Source organism: Melospiza melodia, chromosome 1 (genome assembly GCF_035770615.1).
Source record: "Melospiza melodia melodia isolate bMelMel2 chromosome 1, bMelMel2.pri, whole genome shotgun sequence".
NCBI classification, from domain to species: Eukaryota; Metazoa; Chordata; class Aves; order Passeriformes; family Passerellidae; genus Melospiza; species Melospiza melodia.
In genome coordinates this window covers 151,678,818-151,696,782 of record NC_086194.1, presented here as the reverse complement: position 1 = coordinate 151,696,782, position 17,965 = coordinate 151,678,818, and the positions used below count along the sequence as shown (strand labels likewise).

The 17,965-nt window shown below is 41.4% G+C and overlaps 1 protein-coding gene across 1 annotated transcript in view; it reads left to right on the top strand.

Annotated features, from left to right (window-relative positions):
- Nucleotides 1-17,965, top strand: part of SDC2 (syndecan 2) — a 59,838-nt gene that overhangs the window by 39,589 nt on the left and 2,284 nt on the right. Inside the window, exons 2-4 of the mRNA XM_063172068.1 lie at nt 7,990-8,101; nt 15,685-15,818; nt 16,593-16,728. Of these exons, the coding sequence (XP_063028138.1) occupies nt 7,990-8,101; nt 15,685-15,818; nt 16,593-16,728 (382 nt within the window). The remainder of the gene's footprint in view (nt 1-7,989; nt 8,102-15,684; nt 15,819-16,592; nt 16,729-17,965) is intronic.

Below are 17,965 nucleotides of genomic sequence, written 5' to 3'. Positions count from 1 at the left end.
GAATAAACTCTTCTTTGCACCAATTGATGGCTTGGCATGAAAGCTTGGAAGGGCTTTGAATCTTGTAATTTGGGGATACCCCGAGAAACTCTGATACATGGGAAACAGAATTCATATGTACTGTAACTGACTGTTAAGCAGTCTTGAGGTTTTCAAGGTGAAGGAGATAACTGCAGTGTTCATTTCTGGGTTTCACATACAGGAAAAGACGATATGGTGTGAAGTTAGAGAACATCGAGCTGGGGGTTCACATAAACAGCACAGCAGTACTGTTTGACACAGTTGACATCAGATTTGGTGGGCCCCTCCATAATTTTTAAGTAACCATTTTGAAGTTGGAGTAAGTTTTATGTGGTCATAGAATTAGGAAGATCTGTTGATCCTAACCTGTAACCTATGCAGAACTGCTCTTCAGTGTGCTATAGTGGTGGCAAAGATCCACAGAGGTGAAGGCTGATTTTTGCAGAAAGTTATTATAACTAAATGAAGGTACAGGTAGCTTTCCCAGGGTAGATGATGAATATATCTTTGGAGTGGTGTAACTATGGTCTCTTTCAGAGTCCTTTAACACTCCTCATGAGCTTGAGCCTAATTTACAGCCTAGGCAGGCTGTAGGGCAACTGATGTGTAGACCATGGAGGAAGTTTGATGTGTCCTTCATCACATGCTGTTGGTACTCCAGTAAGGACAGAAAGCTCTTGCTGCTAATCTTGCTCATCTCCCTCCTGCATCTTCATACAGCAACCTCTGACCCACCATGGGCAAGACAATTTTTGGGTAAGACTAAAGTTTGGTCTCGTTGTGCATCTAGTAGATAAATGATACACAGCTGGAAATCAGATGCCATGAAAATAAATGGAAAGAGAGGCTTTTCCCTTTGGAATGCATCACAAACAGTCCAGAACTTCAGAGCAGATTTATCTTTCTCCTAAGGATAGAACAGGCTTCAGCTCCAAATCTGTAAGCAGGCCAAAGACCCACTGCACAGTTTGGTGAGTCTATATAATGGGAAAAAAAACATTTAAGGTTAAACAAGATTTCCTGTTGCCATTTTAAGTTCTGTTACCACACAGTGTGCCATACGGCATGTAATTGCACAGTAGGGAATATTTCTAAAGGCACAGATGACTGTTAGAAAACAGGCACATGAGTTTCTGTGGCTTCCTGAAGAGTGTGAACTCAAACCTATCAACTGCAGCACTGTAATTTCTTCGGTGCATGACCGTAAGTGAACAGTAGCTGACGTGCTGGTGGCCTGTTGGTTTCTCCCTGGATGTGGTGTGGTTTTTTTTCACTGTGAGCCATGGCATAGACTGCTGAAATTCCTGACACCAGCAAGACTTGTTTTATTAATGCCATCCCCGTCAAACACGCCTCTGTTTTGGTAATTAGTCTGGCGTAACAGATTGTGTGCATCCTAAAAGCCAGCATATTTAGACTCTTGGCTCTGACATGAGGCAATCTCTGTAAATCAGCTCTTCTGGTAGACTTCTGTATTGTTGAGCACTAGCAGTAGTAGAAGCAGTTTGCAGTACTTGTGTTTATTTTGGGCTTTCTTCCTTTCCTCAACAGCCACGAACGGTCAAACCCTTTCTTTATCTGTCATGAGAGATTGGAGGCCTGAGGCTATAGTTTTGTGCAGGATCAGGAAGTTATACATGAGGTACAAGGAGCGTGAATAATCTTTCTGGCAGGTGCTCCAGCCATAGCAGTGGCTCTGCTGTGCACCATGCAGGATGATAGTGCCACTACGGGCACCAACACCATCGCCAGGGGCAAACACTGCCCCGGTAGGGACACCATGCAAAGCCAGTTTGCTCTTCCACTCTTACCTGAGGAAGGACAGCAAATGTCCTCTTAAGATTATAAAAATACCTGTGGAAATGAGCTCTCCAGAATGAGTCAGGGCAGTCAAGGCTTGTTATTTAACTGGCCAAAGGCAGCAGTGGAGGAGGGGCTGGCCTTTGCAAATCCAGGCAGTTGCCATTGCAAGGTTTCCCACTGGGCGTGCAGATAGGCACAAGGATTGTCAAGGATTTAAAGCCATTTCGAGGTAAAATTGGGAGATGGTAACTGTCAGAATAATTTTGAGGAAATCAACAATACAGATAATTGTCTTTTGTATAAAACCCTTGCTCTCAAACTTGGAAAATTCAGTCTGTGGCCTGTCGTTATGGAAATAATATTTTGGCTGTGATCACAATGACCCAGACTCTGGTGCAGGGCATGTCTCCTGCAGCCAGTACCTGTTCCACTAATACCAGCGTTGTGCAATCAGGATGGTTCCTCCAAGGAAGAAAGTTGGGAATCCTTAGAGTGTTGTGCTTATAGGATGTCACCAATTATTAGTATCTTCCCAGAAAATCCCACAACCGTACATCCCACTAGCACTTCCACTGAAGGCTCCACTGTGGTTGTCACAGTGCACCTCAGGTGGGGTTAGCTGGGAAGATTTTGTCCTGTGAGTCCTTAAAAGTGGTCAATGTCACCTTGGAAGGAAATGGGGTTTACTTCTCTCCTTTCTGCTGTGGCCAACCATAGGACATATCAGTGAAAGAAAAGGCAGACATCTGTACGAAAACAATTAGTGGTAAACGTACCTTGTAACATAAAATCCTTCATCGAAATTACATGTTTGTAGCTGGATACATGTGGGCAGCATAGGAAATTGCAGACTGAGGGAGCCAGGAGAGGCTCGTCTCTGAGACCCAGTAATACAATGAGAAGTGGAAAGTGGATGCCGATCTGGTTGGCATGCTTCTCCAAGAAAACATGATGTTTTGAGGTGAAAATCTGATTTTGAAGGTTTGTACTTTTTTTAAATCATGCCTCTCATTCCTGGACAAGGTTAACAAACTCTTGATGGGACAGTTTCACCTTTCTTAGTGTGATGAAGGAAAGCAAAGAATTGGCAGACAATGATAGGAACACACCTGCTAGCTGCAAGGTCAGCAGTGCTGAGGTCTGTTAGGACTAAATCCTGTTGCATGGCAGATGATAGTTCCTTTTGCAGGATGCCTAGAGGGAAATAGAGCTTCTTCACACGACTGCCTTTTCTCCAGCCTTCAGTGGGAACCTCTGCAATGACTCTCAGGCCTTAGATGAATGCATTCATATGGTTAGCTTTCCAAACATGTAGTGTACAGCCCTTTAGGGAACTCAGACTCACCAGCTGAGCATGCTTTTATACAGGCATATATGAAACTGAACTGTGTGTTAGTACAAGAGAAAATCTGTTTTCTTTTTCTTACATGGAAGAACTCTGCCTAATCAACAGCTGTAATGCTTGCAAGTTTTCAGAGACTTCTGGCTTAGAAATTTGTAATACAACACCACTTTTAAAATATTAGTCTCTGGTTCTCTGTGTACTAAACGGGTTATATCTAAAAGAATTCCATCTGGGGAAAAAGGGAGGTAAAGTATCATTAGTAACACAGCTGCAAACCTCAAATTCTCTGTCCCATGCATATACCCAAAGACCAAGAACAAAAATTTGAGTTGTAAATAATAAAGTGTTTCCTTCCACATGTCATCTACTCGTTGCTCCAGTGTCTGAGTTTGAACAGCCATGACAGCCGTGGTAGACATTACTCCTTCAATGCTGCTCACACCAGCTTTCTTGGCTTCATCCATATGGCATAAAAGTCTTTAATGTCTTACTCCTAAACACCCCCATGGAAGGGGAGGACTGACAGTAACAGCAGCACTGCAAAAGGGAATGGCTATGACAACAAGGCACTTTGTATTTTTTCAAACAAAATATGCTATCCATTCCCAAATCTCCTGTTGTCTGATAATTGTTTTAAATTTTTTGGCATTGTAATTTTGATGAATGATTTATAGCTTTTATGAGATTATGAGACAGGAAAAAGGGGTTTTTGCTTTGTTTCCTCTCTCAGTGTCAAAATGAGGAGTTTGGGGTTTGGTTTTTTTTTAAATATATCCTGCATGATCCCAGCTTATTGAAACAAAATCTACTGTAAATGTAAAATAAAGTAACATAAAGACATTGAGATTTCAAATTCAATATATTATTGGTATGGAAATATATTTTATCTAGTACTAAATGGGTGCTAATCTATGCTATTTCCATGAGATTTAGATTTATGCCAATGTAGCCAATAACCAGGCAGGAATCCGTGATCATTGGCATGTAGCATGTGAAGTATTTAGGTCACAGGATTTTGCAGCATTATATTCTTGGAATAAAAATGTAAGTGGGATAACAATGATAGACGAGAATGCAATGTCTGTCAAAAGGTAACAAGCAGTTTTGTGGCTTCAGGGCCAGATTAAAGGGCTGATAGCAGAGACATCCTTGCCTGGTGTTCTGCCGTTTTAATAGGTCTGAAAATAAGGCTGTTACATAAAAGTGACATGAGTGCTCTCATTTCAATTGTTAGCCACAGGAAGTAGTCACTGAAATATTTGGTCTTCATAATACCTGAAAATAGTTTTATGGAACGAGAATTTGCTAACCTTTAAAAATTTTCCTCCCAAATATATTGAAATGCTAGTACAGACCTTTCTGTGTCCAAGCCTACTGACAACAGATTTGTTTTTCCAACTTGTCTTTTGTGAACATCCTGGAAGTAATCCATGGACCCCCATGGATTCTCATTTGACAAGTGAGAAAACATTTCTAGAGCAAATACTAAATAAAAGTTTATTTTAACATATTTTACCGGTGAATTGTAAAGCATGGCTTCAGTGCTTGGTACTGACTTAAACACCATAAGGTATTCTTTTATTTTCACTATTTTTCTCTCATTTTTCTATGCTTAATCTTCACTGAATTCTTTTAATGGCTGTGGGTTTTTTGTTAACTATTGGGCTTTTCTTTTTATTCTGAGCCTTAAGGCAGTTTTCATTCCAAGTGGCCTAAGGCATCTGTGTGTTTCTGAGCAACTGGGATAAAAGGTGCAAGCTGTGGGTGTAGAGGGGGTGCTTCTACCCCGAGTCTATTAGCCTGCTTGCAAAGACAGTGCAGTGAATGCATTTATCTGTGCAGATGCTTGTAGATTTTTGAGCTAGAATATGCCTCTTTTGCCTTTGATTTGAGAGTGTGCTTGCATCCTGCCTAAGTTCCACCAGACAAGAATAATTTGTACTGAAACAGGCTGAACTGAGGCAAGGGGCTCTCGTCAGAGAGGCTGCAAAGCATCTTCCTCCAGTGGAGCTAGATGGCTGACCTGAATGCACTTGCAATTCACTGCACCGTGTATTTCTCCCTGTAGTAAATATTGTGCTGGTTCTGTAAGACTGTGGGCAATAGTCTGCTCCTTCTGACGGAGTTGTGCCATCCACAGTACTAGATATTAAATAATGTTTCACATTGCATTATTTGTATCCTCAGAATAAAATACAACAGATACTCAAATTCCTGCTGAAAGCTGCCCAGAGTTCTCTTGCATTTCTGTTCCTCTGTGTTCAGCTGGTTTAAATCCTGAGAACATCTCAGCATAGTGAGAAATGAAAGCTCTTGGCAGCCAAAGAGACATAATTCATTGAAAGAAAGGGAGTGAATATGATGGTGGGGAGCCTGGCTGACCAGGCACTTGCAGCTTGGGCTGGGTTGGGTTAGCTGCTCATCTGTCTTACAGAAACTGAGTTGTTAGAAGAACTGTCACGAGTCATTTCTGTTTTTTCTGGGTTCTCTGAGGCTGGAAAGAGCAAGAAAGCAGGTTGGTTGTTTTGAGTGGGGAAGGAGAAGTTGGTGTTTATATTTTGAATCCTCTTGATACAGTTTGCTTCTGGTACAGAGAGAAGTTGGAAATGGTCTAGGGAATAAATTTATTGATAAGTTCATATTTTTACTGAACACTAAAAATTCTGGGCATGGCTGGTGATGCTTCTGTTCTCATGAAGACTACCTTACTTTTGTAAACTCAGGCTGTTTCTCACCTCTTACCAAGAGCAACTTCCATTGCTGGGAAATTCCTGCATGTAGATGTTATATTTTTTTTTTCCCAACTTAGCATTGGGTAACATTCACTGCCTCTGATACCTTTTGAATGTTGTATGCCTTTTCTATACTCACAGCCAACCGTCTGCATGTCCTTTTAAAACAGTTTTGTTTTTTCCTGCCTGATATCGAGGAGTGATCTGTTTTGTACCATGATTGTGTCTGAAAGCAAAATAGGGTGAAGTGGTTTGGTCCATTGTGGCAGCTGGATCAAGAGCAGGATATTTGTCCTGTGACAGGGAGTTGTTTTCCTATACGGAAACAGCCTCAGCTGTGTCTTAATTACAATACCACCTATACACTACTAAGGTACTTCATGACTTCCCTTGGAGACATCTTTTAAAGGAATTAAATTGTTTGACAGTGACCAGACATCATCTTGAATTTCTGCTTTGGAGTGCAGCCAGTTCCAGGCAGACCATGTGAACGAACAGCAGCAGAATCAGAGCAGGTTTTTGTAAGCTTGTCTTAATAACAGGGCAGTGTTTCCCCCTCCTATATATCCCCCACCTAAGATGGCCATAGGAGGAGTAGACTTTGACCAAGAATCAAGTGGGTTTTCCTTTCCTCTGTAGAGGAGATCTACAGGGGTAACACTGTTTTAGTTCAGAGCTGTTCAGAAAAGTGTTAAGTATCCCTCCCCCATGCAAAGATCTTTTACTCTGAAATACATTAATAATCAGCATGGCCTTTCTGATTTTCATAAAGATTAATTTTTTATTGTGGATCAAACTGAAGAGCAGTGTTCTGCTGTGAAGAAGCTTTAAACAGGAATCTGTTGCCAGAAAAAAATCGTGAAAGGAAATCACAGATGTCTTTAACAATAATTTTAGACCTCTGGGGAGGATCTCTGAGGAAGAAGTTACCTTGTAAAGTCAGATATGAGTCTTTGCATACAGGGGTTACCCCATTCACAGTTTGGTACTCGTTCAGGAAAGTTACAGTGAATGTGGGTGGAGTAAAAGGGGCAGTCAATGCCATGCAGTAATAAGTAAATTGGAAAACTTTGGGACTCAGAGCAGCAGAATTGAGTGCTTATATGAGATACTGAATATATGAATTTTGGTATAGCATTTTGTTATTTAGGGGTTTTTTTACTTGAAATTCCATTTATAATTGTCATATTTTCTTCAAAATTCATGACAAACAGGCGTTGACAGAAGTGCTGGTTAAAGTAATAGGACTAATAGGGGCAGGTACATTCTCAGTCATCCAGGATACCTGGATCTCCCAAGAAAGTTTATTCTCTGTTAAGAAAGCACAGGCTGAGGTGGAGGCAGACAATTCTTAGTCTTTCTAAGCCTGAATTGTCAATTTAAAAGGTGGCCGATACCTTGCTCTATTTTGAGCTCATTTTAAAAGAATCTGTCTTTAGTGGGGAAATATCTGCAAATGTAGAAATGTGGTGATAGTCACAAGAAACCTGATTTTCAGCCTGTTGAAGATGCAGTTAAATTTTAGGAGAGATATGTTCATTTAGGAATTGGAGCATGATGCTGTTTGATCTGGCTGGAAATGTCATAATCCTTAATCAATAGCACTGTCTTAGAAACATTTGTAGTCATTCATTCTAACTACTACTAGAGAGTTTAGTGAGGTTTGTCTTGATTAAACTCTGAGATAGTTTTTCATACATCCTTTTGTTCCTTCTCATCTGAGATCAAATGAACAGACTTCATGTGACAGCCTATAGATTTGTATATTTGAGATCCTGAAAGAAGGCTTCAGTCCTGGGATTTGCTTCTTGTTACAGAAGCTCTGCAGAGTATATTTGCAAATCCTATTTATTCATTCATGCATTTAATGAGATGAAGTGTGGTTTTCATTGTGCAGCCTTGAATTTTTTTTTGCACTGCTGTAATTTTTACAAATTTCTTTAACAACTTAGATGAATGCGTGGCATAAACTGAAAGTACAAACTTCAGTGTGCCACCATCAACTTAGAAAATAGAACTGAAGATGAAGAGACTGCTGCGCTGGAGAACTGGTATCTTTTTAACCATTCCCTCTTATCTGTTTTCCAGAGAGCAGATTTGACCTCTGATAAAGATTTATACCTTGACAACAGCTCTGTTGAAGAAGCATCAGGCGTCTATCCAATTGATGATGATGATTATTCTTCTGGGTCAGGTTCAGGTGAGACAACATGTCACAAATTGATTTTTAAAAGTGTAAAAAGTAATGCAGTTATTTGAGGGAAATACTTGCAGTGAATATTGTGAGTGCTTTGCTATTTACAGAGCACTGGGCACCCCTGTGGGCTGGGTTTTAAGTATTAACTTTCTGCTTTTTACTCTTACTCCTGAGTTGCATCATTTCACCACGTTATTTTCTCTCTGCTGGCTCTCTCCATTCCCTCTGATTTCTGTGTAGATCTCCCTGGAGTTTAGAAATAAGGATTAGAGAAGGCTTAGTTCTCCCATGACATAGTACTAATTTAGCACTCTGTAGGAAAACATAGCAGCAGCGTTCTTGTTTTCTCTTATATGCAGTCAGGTTCACGTAAACATGGTGTTCATTCCTTTTCTTGTTTTCTTTTACATTTAGAAATCTAGATACTAGCAAAACTGTGAGTTTTCTCTGAGGAAATTACATCCATATAATGAATAAAGAAATTCTTAAATACAACATCCCGAGTTCTCAGACTTAAACACTCATTAGAGACATGTAGCTATCTCAAAATTTTTCAAAAAAGTGTCAGTGAAACTTCCTTAATAATTTCTCTTTAAAGGTCTCTTTGAGGAGTGTCTTCTAGACTTGCTTGGAGACTCCAAATGTTAAAAGCTAAATGCAGGATTTTGTGGTCGTTCTGGAAAAGACATTTCCTTATTGTTACATTTGCTGAGCTGTTGTGGAAATCCCATTTATTTTCCCAGTGTGTTTGTTATTCTACTTTTTTTTTAACTATGTCTTGATACTTACGTATAATTTGTGTACTTTCAAAGCATGAACCCTTCTTCTGGTGCCTTGTCTGTGTTACTGTAAGGCACATATGAGATTTTTCAGATGGATTTTTGGGGTTTTTTTCTGCAGACATCTGATTGTGTTGCCAGGAAAATCCAGGCCCATCATCCATACCAGAATGATGTCCTGTGTTTTGGGAGTCTTCTGTTTGGGTAAGACTCCCAGGGTGATCAGAGGCTTAACTGGACCTCCTTGATGTAGACCTGTTTGAGGAGAAATTCCGTATTTTATTTGAAAAGAGTATATTAGTGAATCAGTGATTTCATTCAGTCCCCAGGACTGTCTGAAGGCTATTCTGATCTCCAGAAAAACGTGCTTTCAGTCAGCATCCCATTCTGTCGTGTCTTCAGATGCTGGTGACTTTGAAAGCTTCAGAAAAGGAAATAGGTTGACAATAAATAGTTGTATGAGGAATGGTCTAGTGTAGTGTTTTTTTCCATCCCTCTGTGGTGTCTGGCTGTTTCTAATATGGAAGATTCAAAATTCAGACCTGCTTTTGAAGTGAAAAAGACTACACAAGGACTGGCTTCACATCTTACTTATCCAGGATTCAACAAAGGAAGCATAGGATCCTGCACCTGAGGAGGAATAATAACTCCAAGTACCAGCACAGGCTGGGGGTTGACTCAGCTCTGCAGAGAAGGACCAGGGAGTTTTGGTGGGTGACAAGCTGACCATGAGCCGGCAGTGCCCCTGTGGCCAGGAGTGCCAATGGTATCCTGGGGTGCAGCAGGAACAGCAGGTTGAGGGAGGTGATCCTGCCCCTCTGCTCAGCCCCAGTGAGGCCACATCTGGAGAGCCCTGTCCAGTTCTGGGCTCCTCAGTACAGGAAGGACAAGGAGCTACTGGAGAGGGGCACAAAGATGATGAGCGGTCTGGAGCATCTTGAGGAGAGATGGGGGAGCTGGGCCTGAGAAGGGATCACATCAGCTATAGCTGTTGATGAGATCCCTCCTCATACCTCAAAGGCAGATGCCAATATGACAGTGCCAGACTCTTTTCAGTGGTGCCCAGTGACAGGACAAGGAGCAATGGCCATACACTAGAACACCTCAACAGGAGGAAGAACTTCTTGACACTGAGGAAGCAGAGCACTGGCACAGGCTGCCTAGGGAGGTTGTAGAGTATCCCTCCTTGGAGACATTCAAATCCCACATGGACACATTCCTTTGTAGTTTGCTATAGGTCACCCTGCCTTGGCAGAGGGGTTGGACTGGATGATCTCCTGAGATCCTTTCCAAGCCTAACAATTCTGTGGTAAAAGTGAAGCCAAAAAGAGAGAAACTACCTCTAGACTTCACCAACAGTAACACCTTGTCTTTCTTCATTCTTTTCCTGTGCTCAGCTTTCAGCCATGGGTGGAAGTTGGAGTGCACTGCTGCTGTCTCTGGCAGGCTCTGTTTCTTTCCTACAAGAAAACAGGAAAGACTGAGACAAGCTGGATGCCCCTGCAAAGAGCTCATGTGACAGTATACCCAGATTTAATATTTTTGAACCAAGCAAAAAGTCTTTAGATCAGGGAAGCAAAGTAGCATCCTTTGCACCCTAGTCCAGCTATACTTACTGCTCTCTATTTTCTGTAGAAAGTATCCTGCAGATGTTTCATTGATCAGTGTTTCTCATTTTACGTTCAGTCTCTCTTTTACTGGATACTTAGTGATGTCATGTAATGTTCCTAGCAGGAAGAGCCTTCCCACTCAAGCGTGGTTTTCTTGCTGTGTAGCAAGCATAGTCCAAGAAAACAGATCCAAGATGACAACATTGCTGACTCCTTTCTTTGCTGTGAAAATTGTTAGCTGCCAGCCAGGCCTATGGAGATAAACAGGAATTGTCAGCACCACCATTAATGCCCTTGCAGGTCTTCAAACAGCATTAACATGGACAAATGTCACTGTAGGCATGACACATTTCAAACTAGAAATTGGCTGAGGGCTTTTTGTAAGGAGTAGCAAAGGGGATGGTGTTCTGATTTTTCTTTTCTTTCCCTTCCCACCTTCCCATAGCATGTTCTTTTTTCTTTTTTTTTTTTTTTTTTTTTTTCTTTTGGGTACATTCAGCTACTGTTGTGCATTTGCCCAAGTGTTGAACCTGAATCCATGGGTCAGCAGTTTCCAGAGAAGCCATGCCTGCCTTCTGATTCTCCTATATCAACAGTAGAATATCCATAGTGATTTAATTAGTCTGTTGTTTCCTTGTTTTAGTCTCTGTTTCTGAGGAGATGCTTCAGTCTATCATCACTCTTTTTTGCATTGGTGTTTTATGTGACATAGTAATAAAAAGTAGAAAGTTTTCCAGCCTATCTACAACTTGAAATGCTTTTATAACTATTACTGCTTTTTCATCTGGCATAATAGATTTTAATAGAGTCTTGGTCTTGGAGATAAATGAAAGTAGCTGCTAAGCAGCAGGACTACCCATTACGTGAAGGAAAGGTACCACCTGTCAGATTTATCTGCAAGTTCTTTGAAAAACCTTCTGTCTTGTTCTTGTGTCTTCTCTAAAATTACTCATGGTAATATATATGAGAAAATCAAGCAAGCTTTTCCTTCCCCTTCTTCTCTTCCCCAGCCTAACATTTCTCAGTCAATAGCAGCTTGAGTTGAGAACATTGGCTCAGGATGAACTGTGTGTATTCTGACATTGTGACTGAGGAATCTTCTAGAACAAAAGTTGTGGTGGGGTTGGAGCTTTTTTGAGAAACACAAGAGCGGATCTGCTTTGGCTGTTGACCGGGAGGGAAGCTGACGCCGCCCTCCAAGGCCAGCAGGCAGTTTGGGAGTCCTGTGGGAGCAGGGTGTGGGGCTGGGGGACAGGGCTGATGTGGCTGGGGGTGGCTGGGGCACCTGTGTCATGGTGCTGGGGAAGCTGTGGGGGCACGGACGCTCTCCCGGGTGCCAGAATGGGTGCCCTATGGCAGCATGCCCCACAGGCACACCTCTCCTGGTGTGCTTCCCCTGCCTGCTCCCCTGCTGCGGTGCAGGCAGCACAGCAAGGATTCACCTTGCATTTGCTTCAGTCCCACTCATCAGTGTCTGTCACATTGTCTTGGAGCAAGAACTTCTTCTGTCCACCTGCTAAACCAGCCCTAAGCATGCTTCGTGATATTGACTGCCCGGCTCTCCAGGTCTTCTGACATAGAAATCTACTGTGATACTGTGAACGTGTATTCTTGATGTGCTGGACAGAATCTTATACTTCAGTATAGTTAGGACTATTCCTTTTAATCCTCCAAGTTTTGTTGATTTCTTGTTTTTTTCTGCCTTGTGTAAGAGCTATCAGAGATGTGACATCCTTGCACCGTCTCAATTTATTTCAGCTGCAGTTCCCTAGCAGGGCGTGCGTAGAGTTATGTTCACAGTGTCATCTCTGGGTGCCTAATGTTATGTTGATTAAGAGTTGCTTTGGGGACTGTTCAGTGAATGGAGGTGAGATAAGTCAGCTGAAAATATGTAATTTTGGTTTGTGTCACATTGGTGATAGAGATGGGAGGCGTGAAAGAGATGGTGGCTATGTGTGTGCCCACCTTATCACAGATTTGCTTGTGGTGGTGGTACTCCCAGAGTGTGATGTGCAGCAGCAGACAAAGAGGATGCCAAAAGATAGGGTGAAATGATTTGATTTTTTTGATAGGAGGTGTTAATCACTGCCTGCTTTGCAAGTCAGAGTGCTAACTACTGTGGGCTTTTTTCTACAAAAAATACTACTATCTATACAGTAATGTCTACTTTCTGTGCAGTAATTGAAGGTGGCACAATCTTGATTTCCTGACAAGTTTCCTCAAGTACTAAGAGTGTTAAAAAGTATTCATATTCCTGTCATCCAAGGGTGGCTAATAGACATGTCACTGAGGGTTAGATAAGGTATTTCCAATACTACAGCACAGTTTAGAGCTATTTTGGCCACTATGAAGACAGCAGTTGGACATCCTGAAGAAGTTACAGTGGATAAAAGAGGGTGTGTGATGGTGGAGAGCTTTCAGCTCTACCATAAAGATGGTTTTGGGTTTAATTACTGCAGGGTTTTTGTGGTGCCCTCAATAACTGGGACTCGAGGCAATGAATAGCCAGCACCAAAATCCGTGTGGACCAAATCCAGCAACCAGCTTTAGTAACAGTGATATTTTCCAGAGGAAGAAGTAAGTTCTTATACTCCAACCATTTCACAGTATTCCTCTTGACAACCTATTTGGAAGTCACACTCATGACACTGTAGGCTTTTTCTTTCCAGTCTTACTTGGATTTAGTGAAGATCTTTTTTGTGCTTTTTAGGGAACATGATACTGTGTGAAATGCTGTTGCTATGTTCTGGAGAGGACTAGTGAGTGGTTTTTTTTGGTCTCTCAGTCCTATTTACAGGTAATTCTAAAAATGCTACTGTCAGTTCAGCAAGGGAAGTGTCTTCCTTGTTTAGATCTATTCCATGCCAAGCAGAGACCTGTTTAGATAAAGCTAACTAGAAAGCAGGAGCCATGGGGGATGTGTCTTAGCTGGTACCCAAATCAAGCCTAAATGATAGTTGCTTCAACTTTTGGGGGATTGTCAGAATTCCACTGAGGCTGTATGGAAGAAGAGCTGGGTACCTGTGGTGCAAATCCAGTGACTAGTCCAGGGATTAGATTAGTTAGTTGCCCGTTGTTGAGAGAACACGGGTCTGCACCCTCCTTAGCCAAAGGGATTCAGGCTGTAATGCTCTCCATTATGTCTGGCAGACACAAAATTGCCTGAAGCAAAGGTGGCATTTAAGGATTTGGAGGAGCAGTTGTGATTAAGTAGGACTTTTCATTTCATAAAAAGAAGAAAATACATTTCTGTACTCTGAAGATGTGTTTTATCAGATCTCTAATCTGATAATCAATTTTAATTTCCTTGCCTGTGAAAGCTTTGTGTAATATGGAGGAACTTCAGAAGATAAAGTAGGTTGAGCTATCCAGTGAGCCATTATTTCTCAAAGAAAACTCTTGAATCAGAGCCAGAAAAATTTTCCTGTTGGATGCCTTTCCACACCTCTGTTTTGAAGCAGGATGTTGATTTTTTGATCTTAGAGTTGCATTTCAGGAAAATACTTGATTCTTGTTGTGAGGTCTTCATTCTAGAAGTTGTGTTGTAATTTTGGTATCTCTGAAAGCTTTTTTCCCAGTACTGTTCTGTGCCAGTATCTTTTTTTTAATGATTCTAAATTTTCTTTTCTACCATACAGAGATTGTTTTAGGTGTTGTCTTGTTAATGTCTCTCCTTTAAATGCCAGATGTATGTAATTCTTGATCATGACTTCAAAACATCATTATTGTGCTCATATTTTCAGCCTGTCTTCTTTCTTTAAAAAAACAAATTAAAAAATCAGTTTGGAATGAGTGAGTCATACTATTCTGTTGTAGAGCGTTTTATTTGTTAGGAACTATTCTTATGCACATTTGCTAGATTTATTACCCAGGGGTTACTTGGGCAACCGGTGCCTGTAACGAGCAGAACACATTGAGATTCCTAAGGAGTGGTCCAAGAATGGGCCAATTCTTTTTTCCTCTTTCAGGCTTTGCTAATAATTTAGTCTCTTTCCTGTGTCTTCTTCCTTTCACTATCACTAAAGGATATTTATTAGACATGTCCATTACCTTATTCTAAAGGAGCCTTCATACTCCAGCACGGCTTTGAATGTGGAGGAAATTAAATTTAAGGTAATCTTTAGGGAGTTTTTTGTCCTCTTACTCAGTTCAAAAGAAAAGACCTTCTGAATTATGTGGAGTTTAAAGCCATGTGAATTCCTAGTGACTGAAACATAAAGTAGTAGTAATCCTCCTGTAGATAAAACTGAATTCAACAGATGTGCTGTAGAAGAGAAATTCTGTTGAAGCAGTATGTGACAGGTAAAAACTGTTCAGTTCATATGGTTTAAGTAAGGATAAAGAAGTGTATTGATTTATTTATGGTATGTAATTAAATAGCAATCACTGAACTGTACTTTTAGGCTTAATATCAACAGTACAACAGACAACCACAATGCCTGCCATTTATCAAATGGGAACAATAAATTTCTCAATCACTTTCTGTAACTGATCCAGTGTGTGTCACGTGCTCACGGCCACCCCTCTCACAGGCCATGGGTGTGGAAGCTCCCCTTGTCTGAGTGTGCAGGACCCTCTGTCCACACACCCTGGCTGTTGGAGAGTTGGGTACCCCCATGTGAGCTGGGGCCCCACCAACACCTCCTGCCACGCCCAGGAGGAGCCTCTGCACCCCAGGGTGTGGGTGCTGGGGGTGCCATGGTGGCTCTGGGGAAGCTGGAGGTAGCTGCCGAGGGTAACCACAGGGCGGGGGGTGGCCCTGCCAAGCTCCAACAGAGCCCCTGATGCCATGGGACCTCATCAGAACCCCTGGCACTGGGGTCTGCCCATGTCACACAGGCCTGATGGCTGCTGCCTCCACTCTGGACTTTCTGCCCCTATTGCAAGTGTTAAAGCTTTTTTCATACCCATTTTCAGGAAGGGTTCTTCTGTTTGAAAAGTGTCATGGTAATTTCCTGGTTGCTGCTTATACCAGCTGATGCACTCCCATTTTCAGGGGATCACTTGGGGCAAGTATCCCCCTGGCAGTTTGGGTGCACTGTTTGCACACACATCTTTATCTTAGTAGGCATTGTCATCTAGGCCCTTGCCTAGGGCGGGCTGTGCAACCATCTCTACCTTGGTGGTGTCATAACAAAAAATGTAATTGGTCTGAAAGAATTTCACAGGTCAATGAAGTGTTACATTTTGTCTCCAGGTGCTGAGGAAGATGAGGATAGTGCAGTGATAACAACATCCAGAACAGTTCCAAAGTTACCGACAACTAGTGATGCATCCAGGGCTGAGACCACCACAGTGAAAATGCAGACCAAGGTGCCTGCACAAACAAAGGTGCGTGGCTGGAGAGCAAGAGCATTTAAAATGATTCCACTGTACATTTTTGATGGTTTGATGTTAAGTCTTCTATTTATATGGATTAAAAAGCACCCCTAAACTTCACTTACTACTACAGCCTGCTAAATGACTACAGAGCCGTTTGTTTTCATTCCTACTAGAAAGTCTGTGTGGCAACATCTGGATTTCACATGAAAGAAAAGAGAGATGCACAATAATGTATCATGATACCTTTGAGTCAGAGCTGTATGTTTTTTTATATTTCTCAAAGAGTTACTTAAAAATTCTTTGTGAAACCTTCCTTCTCAAAAGAGAATGCTGTATGGTTTGGCTGTAGTTTGAACACTCTGCAGGTTCCATTAAGTATTTTAGTGTTTCCTTCTACCACCATAGATGATACTGTCTAAGTTACTCTCAAAGATGTTCTGCATATAACATATCTGATTTGTTAATTTCAGAGTTGCTATTTCTTTCAGAGGCTGTTATTCTGATAAACACAGGCAATATTAAGAGCTGTTTGCTAAATGTACTTTTGGAGGTTTTAAACTTATGGGCGGTGTTTTTCATTCTGACATGATGACGACAAATAGATCCAATTACAATGTCTAGACCAGCTTTCTGTGCTCTAAAAGCTTCCTATGTGTTGTGCAGTATTGTGCAGTATGTGCATGAAGCCACAGCTACGTGACTGCCCACAGCAGGCCGTGACTGTGCCAGCTTGTGCTCTGCCCTCTCTGTAAGCAATGCTCAGTTTTCTTTTTTGTGCCACAGTCACCTGAAGAAATTGATAAAGAGGAAAGGCCGGAGGTGGATGGCAAGAAAAAGAGCGATGAGCCAGGGGATGACACGGATGTGCTCACTCAGAAGCACTCAGAAAACCTCTTCCAGAGAACAGAAGTTCTGGCAGGTGAGGCAGGGTTTGCCAAGGTCTATCTCACCAGAAATAAAATGGAAAACAGAGAGGATCCGTATCAAATAATGCAAGCTCAACATTTGAGTTTTCTTGGCAGATTCATACCATTAAACACATTATTACTAAGCACATTCATAGTGGGTAGCCATTGGTTGATTTGATGAGAATAAATTTGGCATCTTGGGGAAATACTTAATAGTGAAGTCTGTTGCTAATTGATATGATGCCCACAAGTTGAACACTGCTGGCTGAGTATCTGGAGCTTTCACAGCTCAGAAAAGGAGTTGGAATTTGATTCATGCTTGTAATGCAGAAATGTATTTCTCACCTCCCAAGAGCACGTTGATCGATGTGGTGCAGATGAACACTGCTTGGGAGGAGCTCATGGCAGGCATGGGTGGATGGAAAGGGATGGATAGGCACAATCCATTATGGCACAGAAATCCCTTCAGATAAATAGAGTCTATTTCTATGGACTTCATTTATAGACTCTATAATATAGTCTAATATAGACTCTATGTAGAGTCTATGCATAACCCAGGGAGGCACAAGCTGGCCACTAATGTTTTCATTACCTGTGAGATTTTTTTTGGCCTAAGGACAGTGTTTACAGGTGTACTTTCCCCCCATGTATTTGGAAAGGGAGTTGGGAGCCGTGAAAATCACATAGTTTTGGACCACATCTTCCTATGAGAATCAAAATGTGAAATAACCTTAAATCCACATCAGTGGAAGCACGTCAGTTTCCTCTTGAAGTCTGGTTGGGAGTTGATACTTCTCACACACCCACAAATGCATGAAGTGTTCTCTCCTATTATTGATCAATAGGAAGTTTATTTCAGCATATAGTCAGAGTGAAAACTGACAGGGAAAAGTAAAAGCCCATTTCTTAGCTAGGGTAACAAAATCTTTTAATGTTGAAAATGTTGACTGTTGAAAAAGGAGTTTGAAAGACAGCTTTATGCTCTGGCAGTACTAGTGGTGATCTTAGTTGAGGTTTTGAAAAAACTTTAATAGCTTTTTTAAAACTGGGTTGTTGGATCTCTGACTTGTAAGTGGAATGTAATTTTAAATGATTGCCTTCATGAATGCAAACAAGCTTTCTGACAGTATATTTCAGGATACTAATAATGAAGACAGTTGCATAATGGGAACCCTTTCCTGCAATTTGAAAATAATAGCAAACTTACTGTGTGAGATGAAAAAGAAGTATGGTGCTAAGCTTGTTTTA